General features: G+C 34.2%; 2 protein-coding genes across 2 annotated transcripts; one reads left to right on the forward strand and one right to left on the reverse strand.

Moving 5' to 3' along the window:
* Positions 1-1,786: 1,786 nt before the first annotated feature.
* Positions 1,787-6,588, forward strand: LOC138330175 (CD209 antigen-like). Its single transcript, XM_069277608.1, has 4 exons — positions 1,787-1,988; positions 3,186-3,444; positions 3,908-4,105; positions 6,341-6,588. The coding sequence occupies exons 2-4, from the start codon at positions 3,330-3,332 to the stop codon at positions 6,586-6,588; spliced, it is 561 nt and encodes a 186-aa protein (XP_069133709.1). The 5' UTR covers positions 1,787-1,988; positions 3,186-3,329.
* On the reverse strand, positions 5,420-17,693 carry LOC138330174 (DC-STAMP domain-containing protein 2-like). Its single transcript, XM_069277607.1, has 4 exons — positions 17,523-17,693; positions 15,437-16,106; positions 14,242-14,546; positions 5,420-10,605 (listed from the first exon to the last, which is right to left on the reverse strand). The coding sequence occupies exons 2-4, from the start codon at positions 16,076-16,078 to the stop codon at positions 9,273-9,275; spliced, it is 2,280 nt and encodes a 759-aa protein (XP_069133708.1). The 5' UTR covers positions 16,079-16,106; positions 17,523-17,693; the 3' UTR covers positions 5,420-9,272.
* Positions 17,694-20,454: the final 2,761 nt, after the last annotated feature.

Consider the following 20,454-nt stretch of genomic DNA (forward strand, 5'->3'; position numbering starts at 1 on the left):
TTTATATAGGAAAAACACATTTATGATAATTATTTGCTTAGTTTAATAGGAAATGAGTCAAACTGATTCAGATTTGAACCAACTTTGCAATGCTCTTTCTGTATCAGCACTCGGGTGACCGTCAAGGCCTCTTGTTTCATTTTGTCAAACACTTTGTTAAACTCGTTTCACTGTTACAAGGATCTAAATCCCTTTGAAATGTTTTTAAAATATCAAAGAAAGATCAACATAACATGAAGATATAAATATGAAAGATAACATGAAGGTATGTAGATTTCCTATTGCGGTGATCATTAGGGTCAAAGTTCAGCACGCGCGTGAAGCACGAGCTCAAGTACTCCCATAACATGAGAGTCGACTGGTCAGCCGTTTTTTTATCGGACGTTATTTTGCTGACTGTCGACAGAATGTAATGTTCCAAAAGTGTCTCGTCGTGCTACACCTCTAACATTGTTGGAGTAGAGCTCGAGGTAAAAGGTGATATGGATTGTCCAATTGGACTGCAAAAATTTGCATATGGCATTTAAAACTTACTGTTTTCACGCGAATATATTCTACTCGTGCAGGCTTCCTTGCCCTGGATAAGAATTTTTACCCTCTCCGGAAGTGGGGATATCTGTCCGATGATGTAGACAGGGATTTACAGTGTATCTTACTAGAAATCTCACCCTTTTTCACCGTAGTGTAAAGACTAGCTGCACAAAATCTTTGCACGTTCTCAACAACTGTATGACGTCGCGGTAACAGTAGCATGTTACAATGAAATGATGTCACAGCAACGGCGACGACAATTCATTCATGTCAAGACATCGTTGCTTGCATCACTGACAATTTCCCATTTTAACTTTAAACATGAGTTCCCGTGTAAATATGCACAACTTTTGCTCTCCACAGACATTTTATGATTTGTGTTTTCTACCTCCACTCAAAGTTATTTACTCATACAGCAAGTTATTTTACAAATTTGACATTTAAACAAAGACAATAACTTATATGACCCAGGAAAAGTACAAAAACAATGATACAATTTTATGTTTGCGATTTACGAAAATTGAGCGCAAACGCAGTAAACCAAAATAAGATTACTATTTAATGCATGTAAATAACTCTAATATTGAACATGTAAAACATGCTGGTAAAACGATATACCTTTTTCGTTTATCTCACGAAGCAGGCTTGGACGTGACATAAAGATGTTCTTCAGTCATTGTCTCAGCAGGCTGTGATACTAGAGAGATCGAGAGATGATCACCTGACAGTTATACATGCCAAAATACATGTACATGTAATTGCATTATGCGGTGTTCTCTTTATCTTATTGACGTTATAGACTTTCATATTGTTCTTCGGAATTATTCAAAAGAACTACTCAATATCGGGGAGAGGGACTAGCCAATATCATTAAAATCAGATACATGTATGGACATGCAGTCAAAATGTTTACATTTTGTATATACCATATAATAAAAGGGATCAACCTCATTTTAGGTGGACACTATAATTTATCAACCCTTGAATGTAATATAGTCCACCTCCGTCGGCCTTGGGTGATATTACTTCCTTGAGTTGATAAATTACCGTATCTACCTGAAAACAGGTCGAAAAATGTATAATATATAGAAAATTTCAGTTTTATCGACTGCATTCTCTCCGTTTTATCGACTGCATCTTCCGTACATATCTAAACAAAATTCAGTTTACGAAGAATGTTCAAATCTATTTCCAAGTCAAAATTGATTTTAAGATAGGTTGTTTCTGTCTTACTAAAGGTTTTCTGAATTATGCATGGTTTGTTAACGTATCATAAACTACCATCAAAACTGACATGAATAATTAATACAAAATATATACATAACGACCGACTTTCCGGATGATCTGTTTTGTCTTAGTGTAATACAGAAAACGTATGGTACAGCATATCCTATACAAGGAATCACAGATGAACAGGCGAAGTCGGTACCAATGGTTCCTGTCCACTCTGGTTACTAGTAAGTATATATATTTACTTATTGTTAATGTCAAAATGTTACAAAATAATGAAAATGCTGATTTTTATTTGCAGTTTAAGGTTGGTTGGTTACGTGCGTCATTGTACTCGCTATCGTGAATTACAAAGGTTTCATAACAAAAATATAGTACGTCTTGTGTACCACTTGTATCGCATCTATTTTAACGATGAAATTACTTTAAAGGCCCACTACCTTTCCGAAACGGCTTTTAATTTTTAAAATGGGAATGTAAAACAAGATCGATATTTTTGTAGAGTCTTAAAAATTATTAACTTACCGTTAATACTACTTTATAATCACCTTCTGAACGATTTGATTAAAATAATTAAAATTTTCATAACGCGGGTCGTATTATGTTTCCCGCCGTCGTCCTAAATACCGCGCGGTAGTTGACTATCACTGCGCCAGACGGCAAAACAGCGAATTAACTCGCCACTGTTTTCATATATTACGCATGAAATCTTGCATATATTTGGTGTCGTAACCTTATTTTAGGTCATCGGTATGCATTTTCTGATGTTAATAATGTTTTTAAGAAACCTTTATATTTTGCTCCGGAAAGGTAATGGGCCTTTAAAGGCCCACTACATTTCCGGAGCAAAATTAAAAGGTTTCTTGAAAATATTAGTAACATAAGACAATACATAACGATGGAAAGCTGACATCAAGCAACTGCAAGATTTCCTGCGTAATATATGATAATTGTCGAGATTCTTTTCGCTGTTTTGCCGTCTGGCGCAGAAATAGTCAACTATCGCGCGGTATTTAGGACGGCGGCGGGAAACATAAGACGACCCGCGTTAAGAAAATTAACATTTTTTTCCGAAGCTGTTAAGTGTAGTATTAACGGTAAGTTAATACCTTTTGCGACTCTACCAAATTATCGATTTCGTTTTACATACCATTAAAAAAACCCAATCCGTTTCGGAAAGGTAGTGGACCTTAAAATTAATTTACTGTAGACTTTAAGAAAGTGATTTAAGCTACGCCGGATTCGAGTAGATAGTGTGAAAATCTTCAAAATAAAAATGTTATTGGTTCATATGCATTATTAATATTTTAAATTTGTTTTCATCTTTTTGTAAAATGTATTAGTGTAATTTAGATTCCATTGATATACGTTAAAAATAATAATAAGGGTATATTTTCTCCTTTTTCTAATTGTCTGTTTTGTAGTTTTTTGTGGAGCAAATTCAAAAATGTGGACGAGACACATTGTCAACTACCCGTTCGAAATGACTGGTGAAACCTCACAGACACACCGTGTTTTTTTCACGTGGGCACTGTACATTGCTCTGTGAAGCCGAACAGACATGTAACATGTTTGAATATGTAGACGACACTGGCATCTGTAACGTGTTTCAGGGAGCCCATCAGCAGAGTGGTATAGATCGATTCCCAAATGGTCCACGCATTGTCTTTAAAACCCAAAACCGTATGTATAGCATGCGTTTATTTTTCCCCAGCTGATGAAACTGGAGAGGTCTGTGATAATTTGAGAACGAATGGGTGGGTTTTCGGATCAAACGTCACACAATGGTAGCATATATTATATGTGAAATTATAGCTTGAGATTGAATTTGGGGTCAAGATGTTTAGTCTTCATTTTTCGAATAAATGTTAGGTTCTGTTCGTGTTTAACAGATATTTGCTGACTTATCATGTTTGATTGATTCAGTTGATAGCACTAGTGTGTAGAGAATAGGCTGATATTACAAATAATTATTTAGAACTAAACCGAAATTATCAAGAAAAGAACGGAAATATTGACTGGGATGTAATCTGCAGAACGTTTTAGAATTATTTTATTATTTATTTATTTATTTTTGAACTTGATTGTCTGACATTTCCGTATTTCGTCACATGTGTAAAATATATGGCCCCTTTTCATTTCATAGTAACAGAAACACTTCAAGGAATGTCAGACTGTGAAATGGCGGGCTACACATTTGTTGAAGATGGACGACTGTGCTATAAAACATTCGAAGATAAGGTCACGTGGTACAATGCATACGACGCCTGCCGAAATATTGGAGCAAGACTAGTAGTCCTCAAAAATTCACAGCAAGTTAAACATCTACTGACACGAAATCCAGGTACAGTAGTTTATATAATTATACCTCATGTTTATAATAACAGTGTTTGTGTTTAGTTGAAACATAATTAAACATCGTTATTCCCTGGGCGGGTACTCCGATGGTGACCGCGCATCTTTCATAGGGAGTTATTTCACCTTTCGACTGTACAACAATGACAAGCGAAGCGTAAAACGGCACTTTTACTCAAATATGATAGCGAATCGTCCGTTGTTTTCAGTATAATATGTCTCCAGTGGCAGACGGAGCCATACATATATACATGTACATCATCAGCACTATAGGACTAACGCTAATGAACTTCACAAAGATATAGTATGGGCGATCCGAAAACAGAACATCATTCGTGGGTTTCAATTTTAGTTATTCTGACAACTAAGTTTAATGAAAAATATCTCATGTTCGAACTTGTTGAAATGAAGACATCGTATTATGATGATTGCGGTATTTTGAAAACTGAGATGAGCTACTTTTGTATTTGATTAAAAACATTAAGTCCTTTATCGAACAAAAACTCAACCACTTTTGTTAATAAAATAGTTTTTTTTTATTTTGATAAATAACGTAATGTCCATAATAAAGCAAAATAGATATACTTTGTATAGGAATTATATTTTATTAGAATGGTACATCAGCTTCGAAGTTGTTGGCGGAGAGGCCTTCAAGTAGTAAAACCTTCTCTAATTAATAAAATCAACTCTCCTCTTCAAATCAAAACTTTCAGTAAAAATCAACTGAAATAATTACATGTATACCATACAAATAATTCACTAATCCTGACATATGGCTTAGAAATGTAGCATAGTGATTTTTACCACTAACATTAATAATTGTGGCAATATTCCTATGGAAAGGGATCTTGAACTTACTATGTATATCGATAGAGACAAACTTGGTGTTCACAATAAGTCTTTTAGTCTAGCAATCAGATACGAGTTGAGAATATATGTTACGAAAGGGAAAGCCTTATAAAAATGATGCATTTATCATTTAAAGCTCAAATGTTGGCAAAGTACATTACGTAATGTGAAATTAAAATAAAATATGGACTCTCTGTTATATGGAAGTGATGAAACAATCTACAACATGCACTATATAGTATCCAAACTATTGCACAAAGTATGTTATTATTTTATAGTAAAATAATTGATGCATTTAAGTTACAAAATCACTTTTTTCTATGAAAGGGGAAATAATAGTTTAAAAAGTTACGAATAAATAAACACAAGCTGAAATTAAAACTGATGTTATAGTCGTCATTGTAAAAGAGCGATCACTATACTTCACAATATTTCATAAATATAGTGTATGAAAGTTTGTTTGTTTGTTTGTTTGTTTGAATTAATTAACGTCCTATTATCAGCTATGGTCATATAAGGACGGCCTCCCAGGTATGCGGTGTGTTGCGTGAATGTTGTGCGAGGTGCGTAATAGAAAATGAAGAACATTTTATTCATACATTATCTATTTACATTCTGAGTGTTTCGTCACTTTATAAATCAACCAACTGAAGAAAACAAACATTTGCCTATGAAACACTATGAATTCAACGATTATTGTGCATCGATCAGCCGATTTCAAACATTACGCCAGTTTCATATCAATAAAATAGTCTCCAACAATATTTGAATGTTTAATCTTTCATGTGTTGTTTCTTGATATAGAATAACTAATTATAATATAAGGTTTACAGTAACAAGTCAGTAAAATTTAAACTTTATTTCTTGTTTATCGTTTGTCATTTGCGAAAAAAGGTCGAACGGAAGGCGGAAGCTTGAAAACGCGACGTTTTGGAACGACTTTGTCATCCAGCTGTTCCATTAATCTCGTTTCTCGTCGTATATGGGTGTCATAATTCTAAATCTAATATAATAACCTTTCAATATTTTTTATTTTCATAAATTATTCTAATATTAATATATGGATTGAATATATTTTTCTAATTTTCATAGCGCCTATGAATAGCAGAAGCTATCTACATATCTTCCGAGGAGCGCTACCGCGCTCTACGGGATATGTAAATAGCTTCTGCTATTCAAAGCCGCTATGAAAATTAGAAAAAAAACAACATTCAATCCCTATATGAATTCGACTGTATGTACGATTCATGCAGGTATGACAACTCCACTGTATGTACGATTAATGCTGGTATATTATATTTATGTAATGATAACTGTATAATATTTTGTCATATGTTATGTAATTATGATTTGGTTTGGAATTATAAATTTTCAGAAATGTTGTCCCAAAGATTTGCTTGGGTAGGCCTCACAGATGAGGAAACTGAGGGAGAATGGATGACTATTGATGGATCACCTTATAACTATTCAATATGGCCGTCTTTTCGCTTCAACAATAAATGCGCCCTATATGAACCGGATCCGGAAGAAGCCGACTGTGCCCATCTGAACAGCAACAGTCAAACACTAAACGATTGTCATTGCAATATTACCAAGCCTTACGTTTGTGAACTTTTACAATAATCCTGTTACATTCTGTCATTATTAGGTCATCTGACCCGGAGGATTGCCGGAAATGTCTCCGACATGTTGCCATTGGAAGGTATAAGTTTGTATTGACTGAAGTATTGGGAAATGTTGAAAATTAATAAAAATGGAGTTTTTAACAGTCAACGTGTAATGGATTGTTCACCTTTGCGCCTGACATAAATCCCAAACGAGCATTGATTGGTCAAAAGAAGAAAATGGAGTTATTGCACGGAAGATAATTTTACATATTTGATAACAGTCAACGCGCAATTGATTGTTGACCTTTGTACCTGAAAAAATCCGAACCGAGCATTTTTATTACGAAAATACATTACCTGACTGACTATATATACATTCAGATCTATGAGAGTTCTCCACCTTTTTCAGTCCGTCCGTTCTGGCGTAGGGAAGTAATGATAAATAGATCAGTATGCTCCGGCCTTAAGAATTATGAGCTATCATAAGGAAATTAACTTTCTATTATTGATAGTGCAAATTCCGAACATCAAATATTAAACTTCCGGTTGAAACCGGAAGATGGATAGGAGTTCAACGTAACAATAGAATATGTCATTTATGCAATACCGGTATTGGTGATGAATTCCATTATTTGTTTTTATGTTCAGATTATAATGTAAGTCAGCTACGTGGGGATTACATTCCTGCTTACTACACAAGACATTCTAATCTCATTGAAATGAAAGGCATGTTCTCCATTTTTCATAAAAAATGTACGCAAATTTATGCTTATTTGTTCAGAAATTATGCAATATTTGTTATAGTATTAATTACAGCTCAAAATTATCTAAAATATATGTATTGTTCTAATGTATTAATATACAACAAAAATGTATATACACATATGAATAAGTAAATTATTACTATACTCCATACATGTATATTAATATCTCCAATGTTACCAATTTTAAAGGTGAAACAATTTGTTGGGAAAAATGTTATGACACACTGAATTCTGTTTGTAAAAGTTTGAATCTTTATACAAATAATGCATTTAATTTTGCCTTGCCATGCTTTAAAATTGAATTATATATGTATGACCTCTTGTTATACACAATGTGTATCTGAGTGTTATAAAAGAATTGAATTGAATTGATAACTGTTACCTCTGACATGAAGAGTGATCCCAAAGACACATTTTAGGTATGGGAGCTAAATCTATGCGACATTTTAGTTTCGTTACTCTTAAGATAACTTGTTTTATAGCACTAAAACTGATGTTAAAATGTTCGTTTTGATTTGCAGTGTATCTGAGCCATATAAATAATAAAATTGTTTTCGAATTTCGTATATATTTCAACCTCGAGGAAAAGAATGGTGGTCGAGTGTAGTTAAAATATCCCGATATTATACTACATAACCTCCACCTGTAGGTCGTGAGTTCGCAGCATTCTATGTTGAGCAGTTGGCGGGTACTGGCCGCTGGTTGTTGAAATGTCTACGAGCACTCTGGCTTTCCTCCAACTCCTAAACCTGGCACGTCTTTAAATGACCATTCTCCTCTGGTTCAAACCAAAAGAATCCCCGATTATATATTCAATACATTTGATCGGAGTAACTAATTTTCTTATTCCTGTTATTTAAAGATGCTCCACCACTGACAAATGGTATTTTTTCACTACCAATAACAGGAGCAGACGATTTGGTATTTTTCTTCCATGTACAAATGTTACTTCCTTACACTATTACTATCATTGAAAAGTTTGAGCTTCTTATTTTACTTCAAGTTAAAAATATGAATAATAATCAATTGCATCCCGAAAAAATTCCGTGGTACTATATCCTATATGTAATGAAATACTGATCGTGCATGCGACAAAGGCGAAATAAATTATTTCATTTTATTTTTTGTGTTAATTAGGCATATATTTACACGATTAAATACCAATTATTGTTCAAATGATGAATATCATTTATGCTCTGTCGGCGGTGGAGTACTTTCAAGAGGAGAATGATGCAATATGTCCTGAAATACATATCAATTATCTATATACATTTGGAATTTAAAAAATCGCCATAATATAAAACATTTATGTTAAATTTATAGATGCTCTACCGCCGAGGGAGCATAAACGATATTCATCATTTGAACATTAACTGGTATGTAAGCCTAATTATTCAAAATGATATGAAATATATGTAACTTGTTTTGCATTTAGTGGATTCGCAATCAGAACTTCATTCCATTTAAGGCATATATAACCTTGGACTTTTTTGCGGAACGCAATTAGTAATTTTTAATATTTTTATCTCGAAGTGAAATAAAAAGCTAAGATTTTTTTATGATATTAATAGTGTGAAATAAGTAATCTTTGTAATTGAGCAAAACACTAATTCGCCTGCTTCTGTTGGAAAAATATGCCATTGGTCAGCGATGTAGCATCTTTAAGTTACAAACGAAATCTTATGTGTATACATGGGTCTTCCCAAATCACCGATCATTTTCTCTAGACACTTTCCATGCGTATTTGTCACCGGTAAACCCGTTACGGATATCGTTTATAGGTGTACCGGAATGATTCACTTTTGGAAATGAAGTAAGTGTGTACATAAGTGTTCAGAGAAAGGTACTGACTCTGCATGACTAAAGAAACACTTAATTTAATTGAAGTTAATGGACGTAGGCTAGAAGCCTCTATGTCCATAGTCTATGTTAATAGTCACATCAACTGTTTCCTGTTTCCATGTTCCTTCCGACTCATCAACAGAGTTCCCCTTCCTCGCTTCATGCTTTTATAATTAGAATTTGTTGTGGCACATACGGTGCACTTTCCGCCCATTTCCTGAAGGCAGTCCATACAGTAAACACCGTCACAGCCAGGAGTCTGGCAAATGTGGAACTCAGCCACTCCATTGAAAACATCCTTACATCCGAGACATGTTGTCTCACTCTTTGGTCTACAGTTATCTGGACAATGATTCGAAAAAAGCATTTGAAATGAAAATCGTGATATGACCGCGTTTCTCTTTCGTCGCGACATCAAATTCTTTGCAAACCAGAGAAGTTTAGACTTGCGTTTAAGAGTAATTTGCTCGTGCAAATACATGATACGTTCAAATTCCTGGTCTGGGTAGAAATATCCCGCGATTTTCGTATGCATACGTGTACCATATGCTTGGGTAAATACGAAAATGAATGCAAGGAAAAATAGGCAAAGAAGAACATAATTCGTCTGAACGTCAGGTACGTGGGGATCGGGAAGACACTGCGTTATATTGAAATCAACTTTATAATCGGTATCAATTTCCAAGACCGTCAGAAGGCTTTCAACTAATTTCGCAATGAAACCATTTCCTTGAACTAATAGAGAAATATCGCTATTTCCAGATACGCTGACATTGATCTTTCCGAATTGCTGCATCACTGTAAGGACGTAATAAAGAACATAGTCGGCTATAACGACAACGACGGCTATAAGGAACTGCAACGAGAGGATAACCGCGCCATTTTTAACTCTCTTTAATTCTGCGGGAGAGAGGAGGATTGACCTAGCTTCTATGTATTTATTTCTTTCTACCTTTTTCAGCGGCAGAACTGACTTTTTCCCCAATTCCTTACGTCTGTCATCGTATTTCTTAAACCGTTTTGTTATGTATTTGTTGTCAAAATAATCCTTTTCCTGGTAATTTTTGACGTAAATAGCCGACCGTAGAAATAAAAACAGCACCGAAATAATCAAAAGGTAATTTAAAATTCTAATGATGCCGTTAATGAATTCTGTTCTACCCTGGATGTCTGCTCGAACATTTGACATGATCTGAGCTGCGGTCTGAGACGAGTTGATGTCTCCGTACAGATGAGAATTGGAGTTGACGCCGAACTCAAAGAAGTTTGCTAGCGTGTAGATAATATCACGTGTTTCTCGGAGTGCCACCTTGGTGATGTCTTGAAGAACGTCTAAGACGGTACAAAGTCCTGTTCCTACTTTCACCACATCACATACATCTGATATGTCCAATACCTTACACAGACCACTAATAAATCGTTTATGTCTGCAAAAGAAAGTTATAACATTTATAAAAATATAAGCACAGGTTACTACTGGAAACCAACACATTTCATCATGCGATTACATTTCTTGTGCTGTAAACAAGCATTCTTTCGCGGCTACTAAATTTCGCGATTCCCATTTCAAAAAGAAGTTCCAGAATATCAACTTTCGCAAAGGTGGTGTTCAAGCTAATGTTAAAAATCCCATAGAAACTGCCCACAGCCCAATTTTCTTGAAACTTTGCATATTGAAAGTACTACTAGTTTTCCCTTTAAAATGACACTTCTTTTTCCTTTTGTGATTTTAAAAAGCCCCAAAGCGCCTGAATTCTTTGTAGTCATTTTCATTAAAACTACCCGCACAAACACGCCGAAAAAGGTTAGCCTTTGTTAAATTTTCTACATTTTTTATTCATAAATCATTTGAGTAGATCGTATACTGTATATTGAAGTCATTTCTTTTAGATTTTTAACGGAAAATTTTGTTTGAAATAATATTTTTCACCCTGTTACTGGTTTTGTTCACAATTTTACCCCCATCTGAAAATACTCCCATGACATTTTCTGTTTATGTGTAAATTAGGTTTAAAATTAAAATCCGGGAAAACTGTTTTTGAGTGACTTCAAAATAGAGAGTGCATGTAACAACGGACCACTTTTTTGTTAGTATACCTAGATATACATTTCCAGTTTATGATTTCAGAGTCCGATATAAGTGAAAATCAGTGTACAGTAATATTTTTTTATGCTAAGTATCATGGTAACACCTTTTAAAATATTGGTTGCCATAGTAACAAAACGGAGGCCTCTGATTGGCTGAAATTTAAATGATGTCAGAACTAAGTGAAAATTGGTATATAGAGGTTACGAGGTATGCTGAATAACATGGTCACACTTTCAAAAAGATTAGTTGCCATGGAAACAAAATGGAGGACTCTGATTGGTTGAAATTTATATATTGTCAGATTTAAGTGAAAATTGGTATATATGGGTTATAAAATATGCTGAATAACATGGAATCCCTTTTTAAAAGATTGGTTGCCATGGAAACAAAATGGAGGTCTCTGATTGGTTGAAATTTAGATATTATTAGATATTAGTGAAAATTGGTACATATGGGTTATGGGGTATGCCGAATGAGATAGTAACAGTTTTAAATACATTGTTGCCATTGTTTCGAAATAAAAGCCGTCTGATTGCTCAAAATTAAGATTGTAGCCTATGTGTTGCTGGTATTATTTTTAAGTTATACATACTTTATTTGAAAATCAAATGTAACTCTGTTTCTCTCTTTCATCATTTTTAATTCAATTTAAAATAGTTTATATCTACATAAGAGAGATGGATAATCTTAATTTATATCTTTTGCGTTTAAGTTGCTGACGAAAATGTATTTCTTTCCAATAATTATTTGATTTCTGATATGAAAAGATAAACTATTTGTTTCACCCAAGAGCATATCTAGTTGTTAGGCTTTTTTGTACTGTTAGGTAAGATGCATGAATAGAAATGCATTAATTTTAGAGTACATATGTTAGTTAACAAATATTCTATCACTAACTGTTGTTTTATTATGGTGTCTATGATCAATTTTAAATTTATGGTCAACTAGGGCAAATATTGAATTTTTAGAAAATTCCCCTCGCTACATTTCAGCTTATGAAATGCTATTTTCCCGGATTTCATTTTTTTTTGAAAAAGTATCTGTTATAAGATTATACCTATAGCATGTTTTTAGAATGGTTTAAAAGTGTGGACAAAATCGATAACATGCCAAAAATTTCGAGCAAACCCAATATCCTCAATTTTAATCCTGACAAAAAATTGAGTTTTTTATTCAAAATCAATTTGTCGTAAAAACAATTCGTAAATATCATTATAAATGGATATGAAATAAAGAATGAAGTATCTTTTATTAACAAAAATAATTAAAAAATAAAAATTATGTTCAAAAGATGGACACAAGGGGTCCCCTTGCCATATACCTAAAGTAATTTTAGAAAACATCATTTCAGGCCCTTTATGCCTTTTTAAAACATACAAAATAAATAAACATCACATAAAAAGTAGTTATGTACCTAGACCTTTAACACTGCAAAATTTGAATAAAAAAATTGGCACGTGGGCGGATTTTGCAACCACACCTTTTAAAATTTAATGATAATTGATAAGAGTATGTGTGACGTATATATTAATTCGCGTAAAGTTTAGCTGATTTACTCGGATAGCGCAATTCGCGAACTTAAATCGCACGCGAAAAAATGCTGGCATACAGCATTTCACGAGTGAACTAAAACGCGAAAAAAAATCTCCGGAAAATGTGTCAAACATATATACAGCAGAAATATACGACTCTCAATTAAATTCGAACGCGAAATGAACTCAGCATGCAGAGGAGTTGGTTTCCAGCATTCATTTTCCTTTCGTCCATCTAAACATTTTTATCGCCTCTTCTCAGAAATTGCTGAATTAATATTTCTTAAATTTCATACGTTTTGGGATCAATCGAAAAACAGTATGGTCGATAGACAGTCTTTGATTTTGACAATAGAAGGTATCACTATTTCTAATTATTTATGAAGGCAATATCTCTTAGGTTGTTCATTGCATTTTGGACAAATATAGCAGTCAGGCTTTGACAAATTAGTATTATTTTGTTATCAGTATTTTTCAGAAAATGATTTTCTGAAGTTTTATATGTATGTTCACCAAGGTTCCTAATTGTGCACATTGTATATTTAGACCGATCAGAAAATTGTATGACCAACAAATGGCCAAATTGAATTTTGAAGTTTAGGTTCCTCCTGATTATCAAATATTTTATGTAAGAAGGAAAGAGGAGCAAAAATATCATACAATTGGTGATTTCTATGGAGAATTCCAAAAGTTAAGGAACTCCTTAAGTTAAGAAACGATGATTAAACTGAACCCTAGTGCTTTACATATTATACATCGTACAATAATTGCTTAAAAGCGAAATTCAAAATAATATGTTACTGTAAACCAGCTTCCTTTTGCGTGAGATTTATTTTCGCGAATTTCGCGATCATGGAAAATTCGCGAAAAAAATGCCTCTGCGAATTAATATCATTCTTGCACAATTAAATTCACTAAAAGATATTTCAATTCAATTTAAAATCCACGAAACTTCGTTTTCGCAAAAAATGTTTTGAAACGGAAATTGCGAAATATAATAGCCGCGAAAAAAGTTGGTTAAGTGATATAAAGTACTTGATTATATTTATGGTTTCATTTAATAATTATTTTTTTTATAATAAAAAGTAAGGGTAAAACGATTTTTGAAAAAAATTGAGGGTAATTTGCTCGTTAAGAAATTTGAAATAAATAGAGTTTGGTTCTTCCATTGCTATACTCTAAACGTAGAGGTTAACACGAGGAAAAATTAACGCTAATCATGCGAATGCCTTTCCAGCGCGAAGATGTCCCCTTCGCGTAAAAAATTGTGTTGCAAGTGGTTAACAATTATATTTATCGCGGAGATAAAAACGTCGCGAAATGTTTACATTTGCAAATCGAGAAATTAAACATTCGGAAATATATATTCGTTTACAGTAATCTTAATACAGAAAGTATAAAAAAACCGAAGTGTATAATATGATTATTGAATCAATATTTACCTTGTTTTTGGTTGACACTTTAACGTCATAGTTTGGCCACGTTGCCATGGCAGTGACCAATCACAAGCCCTTTTTCTACGTCGTTTCTTCCCAAAGAAACTACCGATACTATCAAAGCCGCCAGAAATGGCGTCTATCCCTGTGTTTATCCCTCCTCCTATGGTATCTATCGTGTCAACAACACCATCACCGACCGTATCTATGGCATTGTCTACTACCCCCAGTTCGTCTTCACAGTCCCTCCGGGCTTTGTTGATTCCGTCGACACATTGTTGGTGAACACGGTCAACGCCTTTCTGACATTGCTGATGTAATAAAAAAAACGTGAAAAGAAAATTATGATTGATTGTTTGGCTTAAAGTCAAAGTAATTTTTTTTAATTAGCTCATTCACCGCTAAAATGTCATAATGGACTGGTCCAGTGTCTTTGATTTGGAAGAGCCTAAATAAAATGTGTCTTCGAGGAGAGACTTTAGCAGCTATCAGGTTACGTTAATACGTAAGGTATAGTGAGATTGGCGATACTGTATAACATATATACAACTCTACAGTTCCTTCCATATTTCATATTACATAAATATTGAAGAGGTAGTGTCGATAGTGTGATTTATTTCGGTAGAGTGGTGTGTGCTGCTCGGTGTTTTGGGAGTATGCTTCAGTGAGATTGTACTATAAAATGGACAAATGTTTCCATTATTACACTGAAACACATCATGAACATACTGCAAACGCCATATATAATACCGTAAAGCCGGTTATTTCCGCCAGGGTGGTATTGCTAAGATATACGCTGAAAGCAATATCGCGAAACTTTTAAAAGCGCCAAAATCTATTAATATTGCTTTTAGCTGAGGTCGTAATAATTCCCCGATTCATACCGCTTGCAATTTTTTTTTTTTTTTTTTTTTTTGCATAACCTGATGGAATTAAGAACTAATGACATCAATGCTTAATTAATGAAAGCAATTTGAAATGAAAAGGAAATCAGTGAGTTTAGTTTATTGAATTATTTTCTAAACAGCTTTGCAGTTAATTCGTGGCGTACTTCGGTTTTCAGTATTATATCCACAGATAATATTTATTACTAAACCAAAAGAATGACACAGTGTAATTATGAGAATGCGGAAGGTGGATGTATACTTGATATGAACCAGAAAAATAGTAGATATTAAAAGCATAGAACATACACACAAACCTTGGCGGCATTCGCGACAGCATTTGCTGCTTCTTGAATTTTCCCGTTAAACGCTTCGATCAACTCTTTCACAGGTTCAATTGCCTGTTGAAAGCCGCGTCCAATCTCTTGCAAGTTTGCAAACGAATCTTCAATTTCCCTGGCAATTTTTCTGATAGGTTCCTCGAGCTGCTTACGCAAAAGTTTACTTTGGTTATAGATAAGCTCGGAGGTACACGCCATACTGGTGGACACCTGGTTCGCATTGTGCGAGATGTTCATTACGGGTCCGGACAGTAGAATTCCAAATATGGCCGCCATAATGGCCACTCGTCCTCGTCCGGTGCAGAGGGTTGGAACCATCATGACAACGACACACCGGAAGTAGGTGGAGACTGCCAAACCAAGGCACATTATTACCGTAACACCTATGGTTATCCATCCTGCGATGTCGTAGTCGTAACCGAAGCTGAATGTGATCAAGGCGAAGAAAAGACCCCCGGCAATAAAGCCCCATAGCACACCAAAAAACGCTTTAAGGCAACGGTGAGCGTCGCCACGACTACACAATAACTTGTGTAGAAAAAGATCAGGGTTGTTTTTAATTCGTCGCCATCGAGATGTGGGTTTCTCTGCATCTGCTGTGTCTTTAATTTCCTTCATTTTGGAATGTATGTCTGAGTTTATTTATCTGAAATTGTATTTGAAATAATTATACCAGTTTGCCTTTCGCGCACAACTCTAAATGCATTGTGTACATGATACAAAACCTATTGGAAAATCCGGTATAAGAGTTACAATGGGATGAAATAACGTTGTTTGATAGGAACGGGGGAGTTAAACGTAGAGTTCTTATTCTAAATACTGTTATCCAACTGTGATTTGCGTGCGATTTATTTTCACTAATTTAAAAAAAATCAAGGTAAGTTCGCGAAAATTTATTTCCGCAAATTGATATATTATTTTGAAATGTGCTTTCATTCATTTTTAAATCCTCAAAACTTTTAAGATGCTCCACCGCCAGCAAAGCATAAATGATACTCATCGTTTGAACTATAAATGCTGTTTACTCGTGTAATATCGTTTATACAAATAACATGTTTTACTTTTGCTGGATGTGCAATCAGTATACTTCATTCCATATAGGGTATAGTGCCATGGATTTTTTCCGGGACGCAATTTATTATTTTAATAATTTTATCTTAAACAAAAATAAGAATGGTGGTTATGGTGTAAAGTAAGTAACTTTTGTAACTGAAGATAACTACTCATTTGTCTGCTCCTGTTTTTGATAGAGAAGAAAATACCATACGTCCGTGGTATAGCATCTTTAATCTCCGCTAATATTGATTGAAACAGAAATCGCAAAATTTAATAGATGCGAGGGAAATATAGTTTATAGTAGTGTATTTTTTGAAATGTGGGCAACCTTTGATTTGGCTGCATAACAGCCGGTTATTTTCCCGGGGAAGAAATTTTTTGCGAATTTGCGGGATATTGCTATGATTGCGAAAATTTAATCTGCGGCATTTTGAGAAATGGTTGATACATATATATCTTATCAGACAGATTGCGAAACTTTAAAAACTGCTGAAATTTAATTTTCTTGTTTTAGATAAAATCGTGAAAATTATCGGCTGTACGGTATTTCATTTTCATGTATATATGTAATTGCTCTTCTTGATTTGTCAGTATAAAAATACGGCATACACCTACCATTTTATTCGTGACAACTTGAAACTCAATGACAAAATTAACAAAGCTAACAAAAGTAAGGCTACACGATGAAACGAATCCGTTTTTACTTTAAAGACGAGTTCCCGTTAAAATATGCACAACTTTTGCTCTCTGCAGACATTTTAGTATTCGATTTACACTCATACTTATTTACTCCTACGTTTGCATTTAAACAAAGCTCATAACTCATATAGCCCAGGAAAAGTACAAAAATTATGATAATTATTTAATAATTATAATATGTTTGCAATGTACAAAAAATTAGTGCAAACGGAAGAACCCATTTTAACAATAAAGAATGATTACTATTAATGCATATAACACTGAAATTAAATACATGTATATATGACATGAAAATAATACAACATACCTTTTCTTTGTTCACATGAAGCTGGTTAGAAAGCGTGATTAAGATGCTCTTCAGTCATTGCCTTAATAGGCTGATACTGGAGAGATCGCGAGATCACCTAATAGTTATAGATGACAACATGGCTTTGCTTTGTGACTAACAGGAAACCGGCCAGTCAATATTCATACTAGCACGGATGTTTACACTTCTTCTAAAAGCTGTCGTATGGATATCGTAATCTTAAGGGTAGTGAACTAAGTGACAGAGCTATAGGCCCATGTCTGGTTATAAATAAAAATTGAAACAAGGAAGTTATACTGTAAACGAGGTTATTTTTGCGTTCGCTTTAAATTCTCTAATTTCGCGACCAAAGTGAAATCGCGAAAGAAAAAGCCGCGCATTTTAGTGCTAAAAACAAACGCAAAATTAAAACGCAGCGCATTTGTTTGAAAGCTAAAACACACTTCTAAGCGCAAACATAAAACGCCGCGCATTTGTTAGAAAGCTAAAACACGTCTAAGCGCGAAAATAAAACGCCGCACATTTGCTTGAAACAATGAAAATTGAGATGTTTTATTTTACAGAAATTCACCAGCATACAAATTATGTAATTCCTATTTTATCATAATAATTAATATTAAAAGACAATTAAAAGAAAAAAAAATATGAAATAAAAATAGACATACAAATTTCAATTATAGATTTCTGCGAGAGATGTCCATTCATATGTGCTTAATATTGCTGATATTTGGATATTAAAAAGGAAAAAAAAAATAAAAAAAATAATAAGAATATTTTTATTTTTTTTTGTTAAAATTCTCAGTGCCATAAAAATGTGTTAATATTGAAGCATATTCAACATTCATCACATCTGTTGTTTAAGAAAGGCAATCTAATCATGAAAATTACAGTTTTCACAATTCTTAATTTACCTTTGGCACCTCTCAATATTTCAGGGGTTACTATAGCCATCGTAACATCCACATCTGAAATATGTTGGTACTCAATCCTGGCAAACGCAGCTAAATACGTCAGAATGTAAAAACCTCGAGATTGACAAATCGCAAGTAAATATTCATACTCTTAAATACGATAGCATCAGGCCACCATTGCAAAAGATGGAACTAGAAAATGCCTTTGGAGTTAACATCAAACAAAACCTTCAGTTTTAAATTTAAGCCAATTCATCATGCTTCAATGCCAACCGAAATTCATCGGCATAATGTTCAGATCACTTCGTATACGTACCAATAAATGTTGCTGGCACTTAACCAATCTCTACTTCGTCCGATTGTGGAATATGATATACCAGTATCCTAACCACACCTAGTCAGGGACAGGTGGATCATTGAAAATGTACAAAGACGCGCAGCAAAAAGGTTACCATGTTTAAAACATCTACCCTACGAAGAACGTTTGAAAAAAGACTTGCAACAAAAGTGATACTATGTTCAAAACATCTACCCTCCGAAGAACGTTTGAAAAAAAGACTTGCAACAAACGTGATACCATGTTTAAAACATCTACCCTCCGAAGAACGTTTGAAAAAAAGACATGCAACAAAAGTGATACCATGTTTAAAACATCTACCCTCCGAAGAACGTTTGAAAAAAAGACTTGCAACAAAAGTGATACCATGTTTAAAACATCTACCCTCCGAAGAACGTTTGAAAAAAAGACTTGCAACAAAAGTGATACTATGTTTAAAACATCTACCCTCCGAAGAACGTTTGAAAAAAAGACTTGCAACAAAAGTGATACTATGTTCAAAACATCTACCCTCCGAAGAACGTTTGAAAAAAAGACTTGCAACAAACGTGATACCATGTTTAAAACATCTACCCTCCGAAGAACGTTTGAAAAAAAGACATGCAACAAAAGTGATACCAAGTTTAAAACATCTACCCTCCGAAGAACGTTTGAGAAAAAGACTAGCAACAAAAGTGATACCAAGTTTAAAACACCTACCCTCCGAAGAACGTTTGAAAAAAAAGACTTGCAACAAAAGTGATACCATGTTTAAAACTTTACCCTAGGAAGAACGTTTGAAAAAAAGACATGCAACAAAAGTGATACCAAGCTTAAAACATCTACCCTCCGAAGAACGTTTGAAAAAAAGACTTGCAACAAAAGTGATACTATGTTCAAAACATCTACCCTCCGAAGAACGATTGAAAAAAGACATGCAACAAAGAGGATACCATGTTTAAAACATCTACATTACGAAGAACGTTTGAAAAAAGACGCACAACAAAAAGGATACCATGTTTAAAACATCTTCCCTACAAACAACAGTTGAAAAATTAACCATGCAATATCGAAGAGAACGGGCTGACATCATCCACACATATAATCTGGACATCTTGGACGTTGCGACACTACAGAAAATTTTACAGTAGGCATGCATTTCAGACAGAGTAAATCATCAACATCAGAAATTAGTGGTGTGTTCTCCATTTCTCTACATCAGGAATAAGTGGTGTGTTCTCTATTTCTCAACATCAGGAATAAGTGGTGTGTTCTCTATTTCTCAACATCAGGAATAAGTGGTGTGTTCTCCATTTCTCTACATCAGGAATAAGTGGTGTGTTCTCTATTTCTCTACATCAGGAATAAGTGGTGTGTTCTCCATTTCTCTACATCAGGAATAAGTGGTGTGTTCTCCATTTCTCTACATCAGGAATAAGTGGTGTGTTCTCCATTTCTCTACATCAGGAATAAGTGGTGTGTTCTCCATTTCTCTACATCAGGAATAAGTGGTGTGTTCTCCATTTCTCAACATCAGGAATTAGTTGTGTGTTCTCCATTTCTCAACATCAGGAATTAGTTGTGTGTTCTCCATTTCTCTACATCAGGAATAAGTGGTGTGTTCTCTATTTCTCAACATCAGGAATTAGTTGTGTGTTCTCCATTTCTCTACATCAGGAATAAGTGGTGTGTTCTCCATTTCTCT

This window comes from Argopecten irradians, chromosome 8 (genome assembly GCF_041381155.1).
Source record: "Argopecten irradians isolate NY chromosome 8, Ai_NY, whole genome shotgun sequence".
Classification (NCBI taxonomy): Eukaryota; Metazoa; Mollusca; class Bivalvia; order Pectinida; family Pectinidae; genus Argopecten; species Argopecten irradians.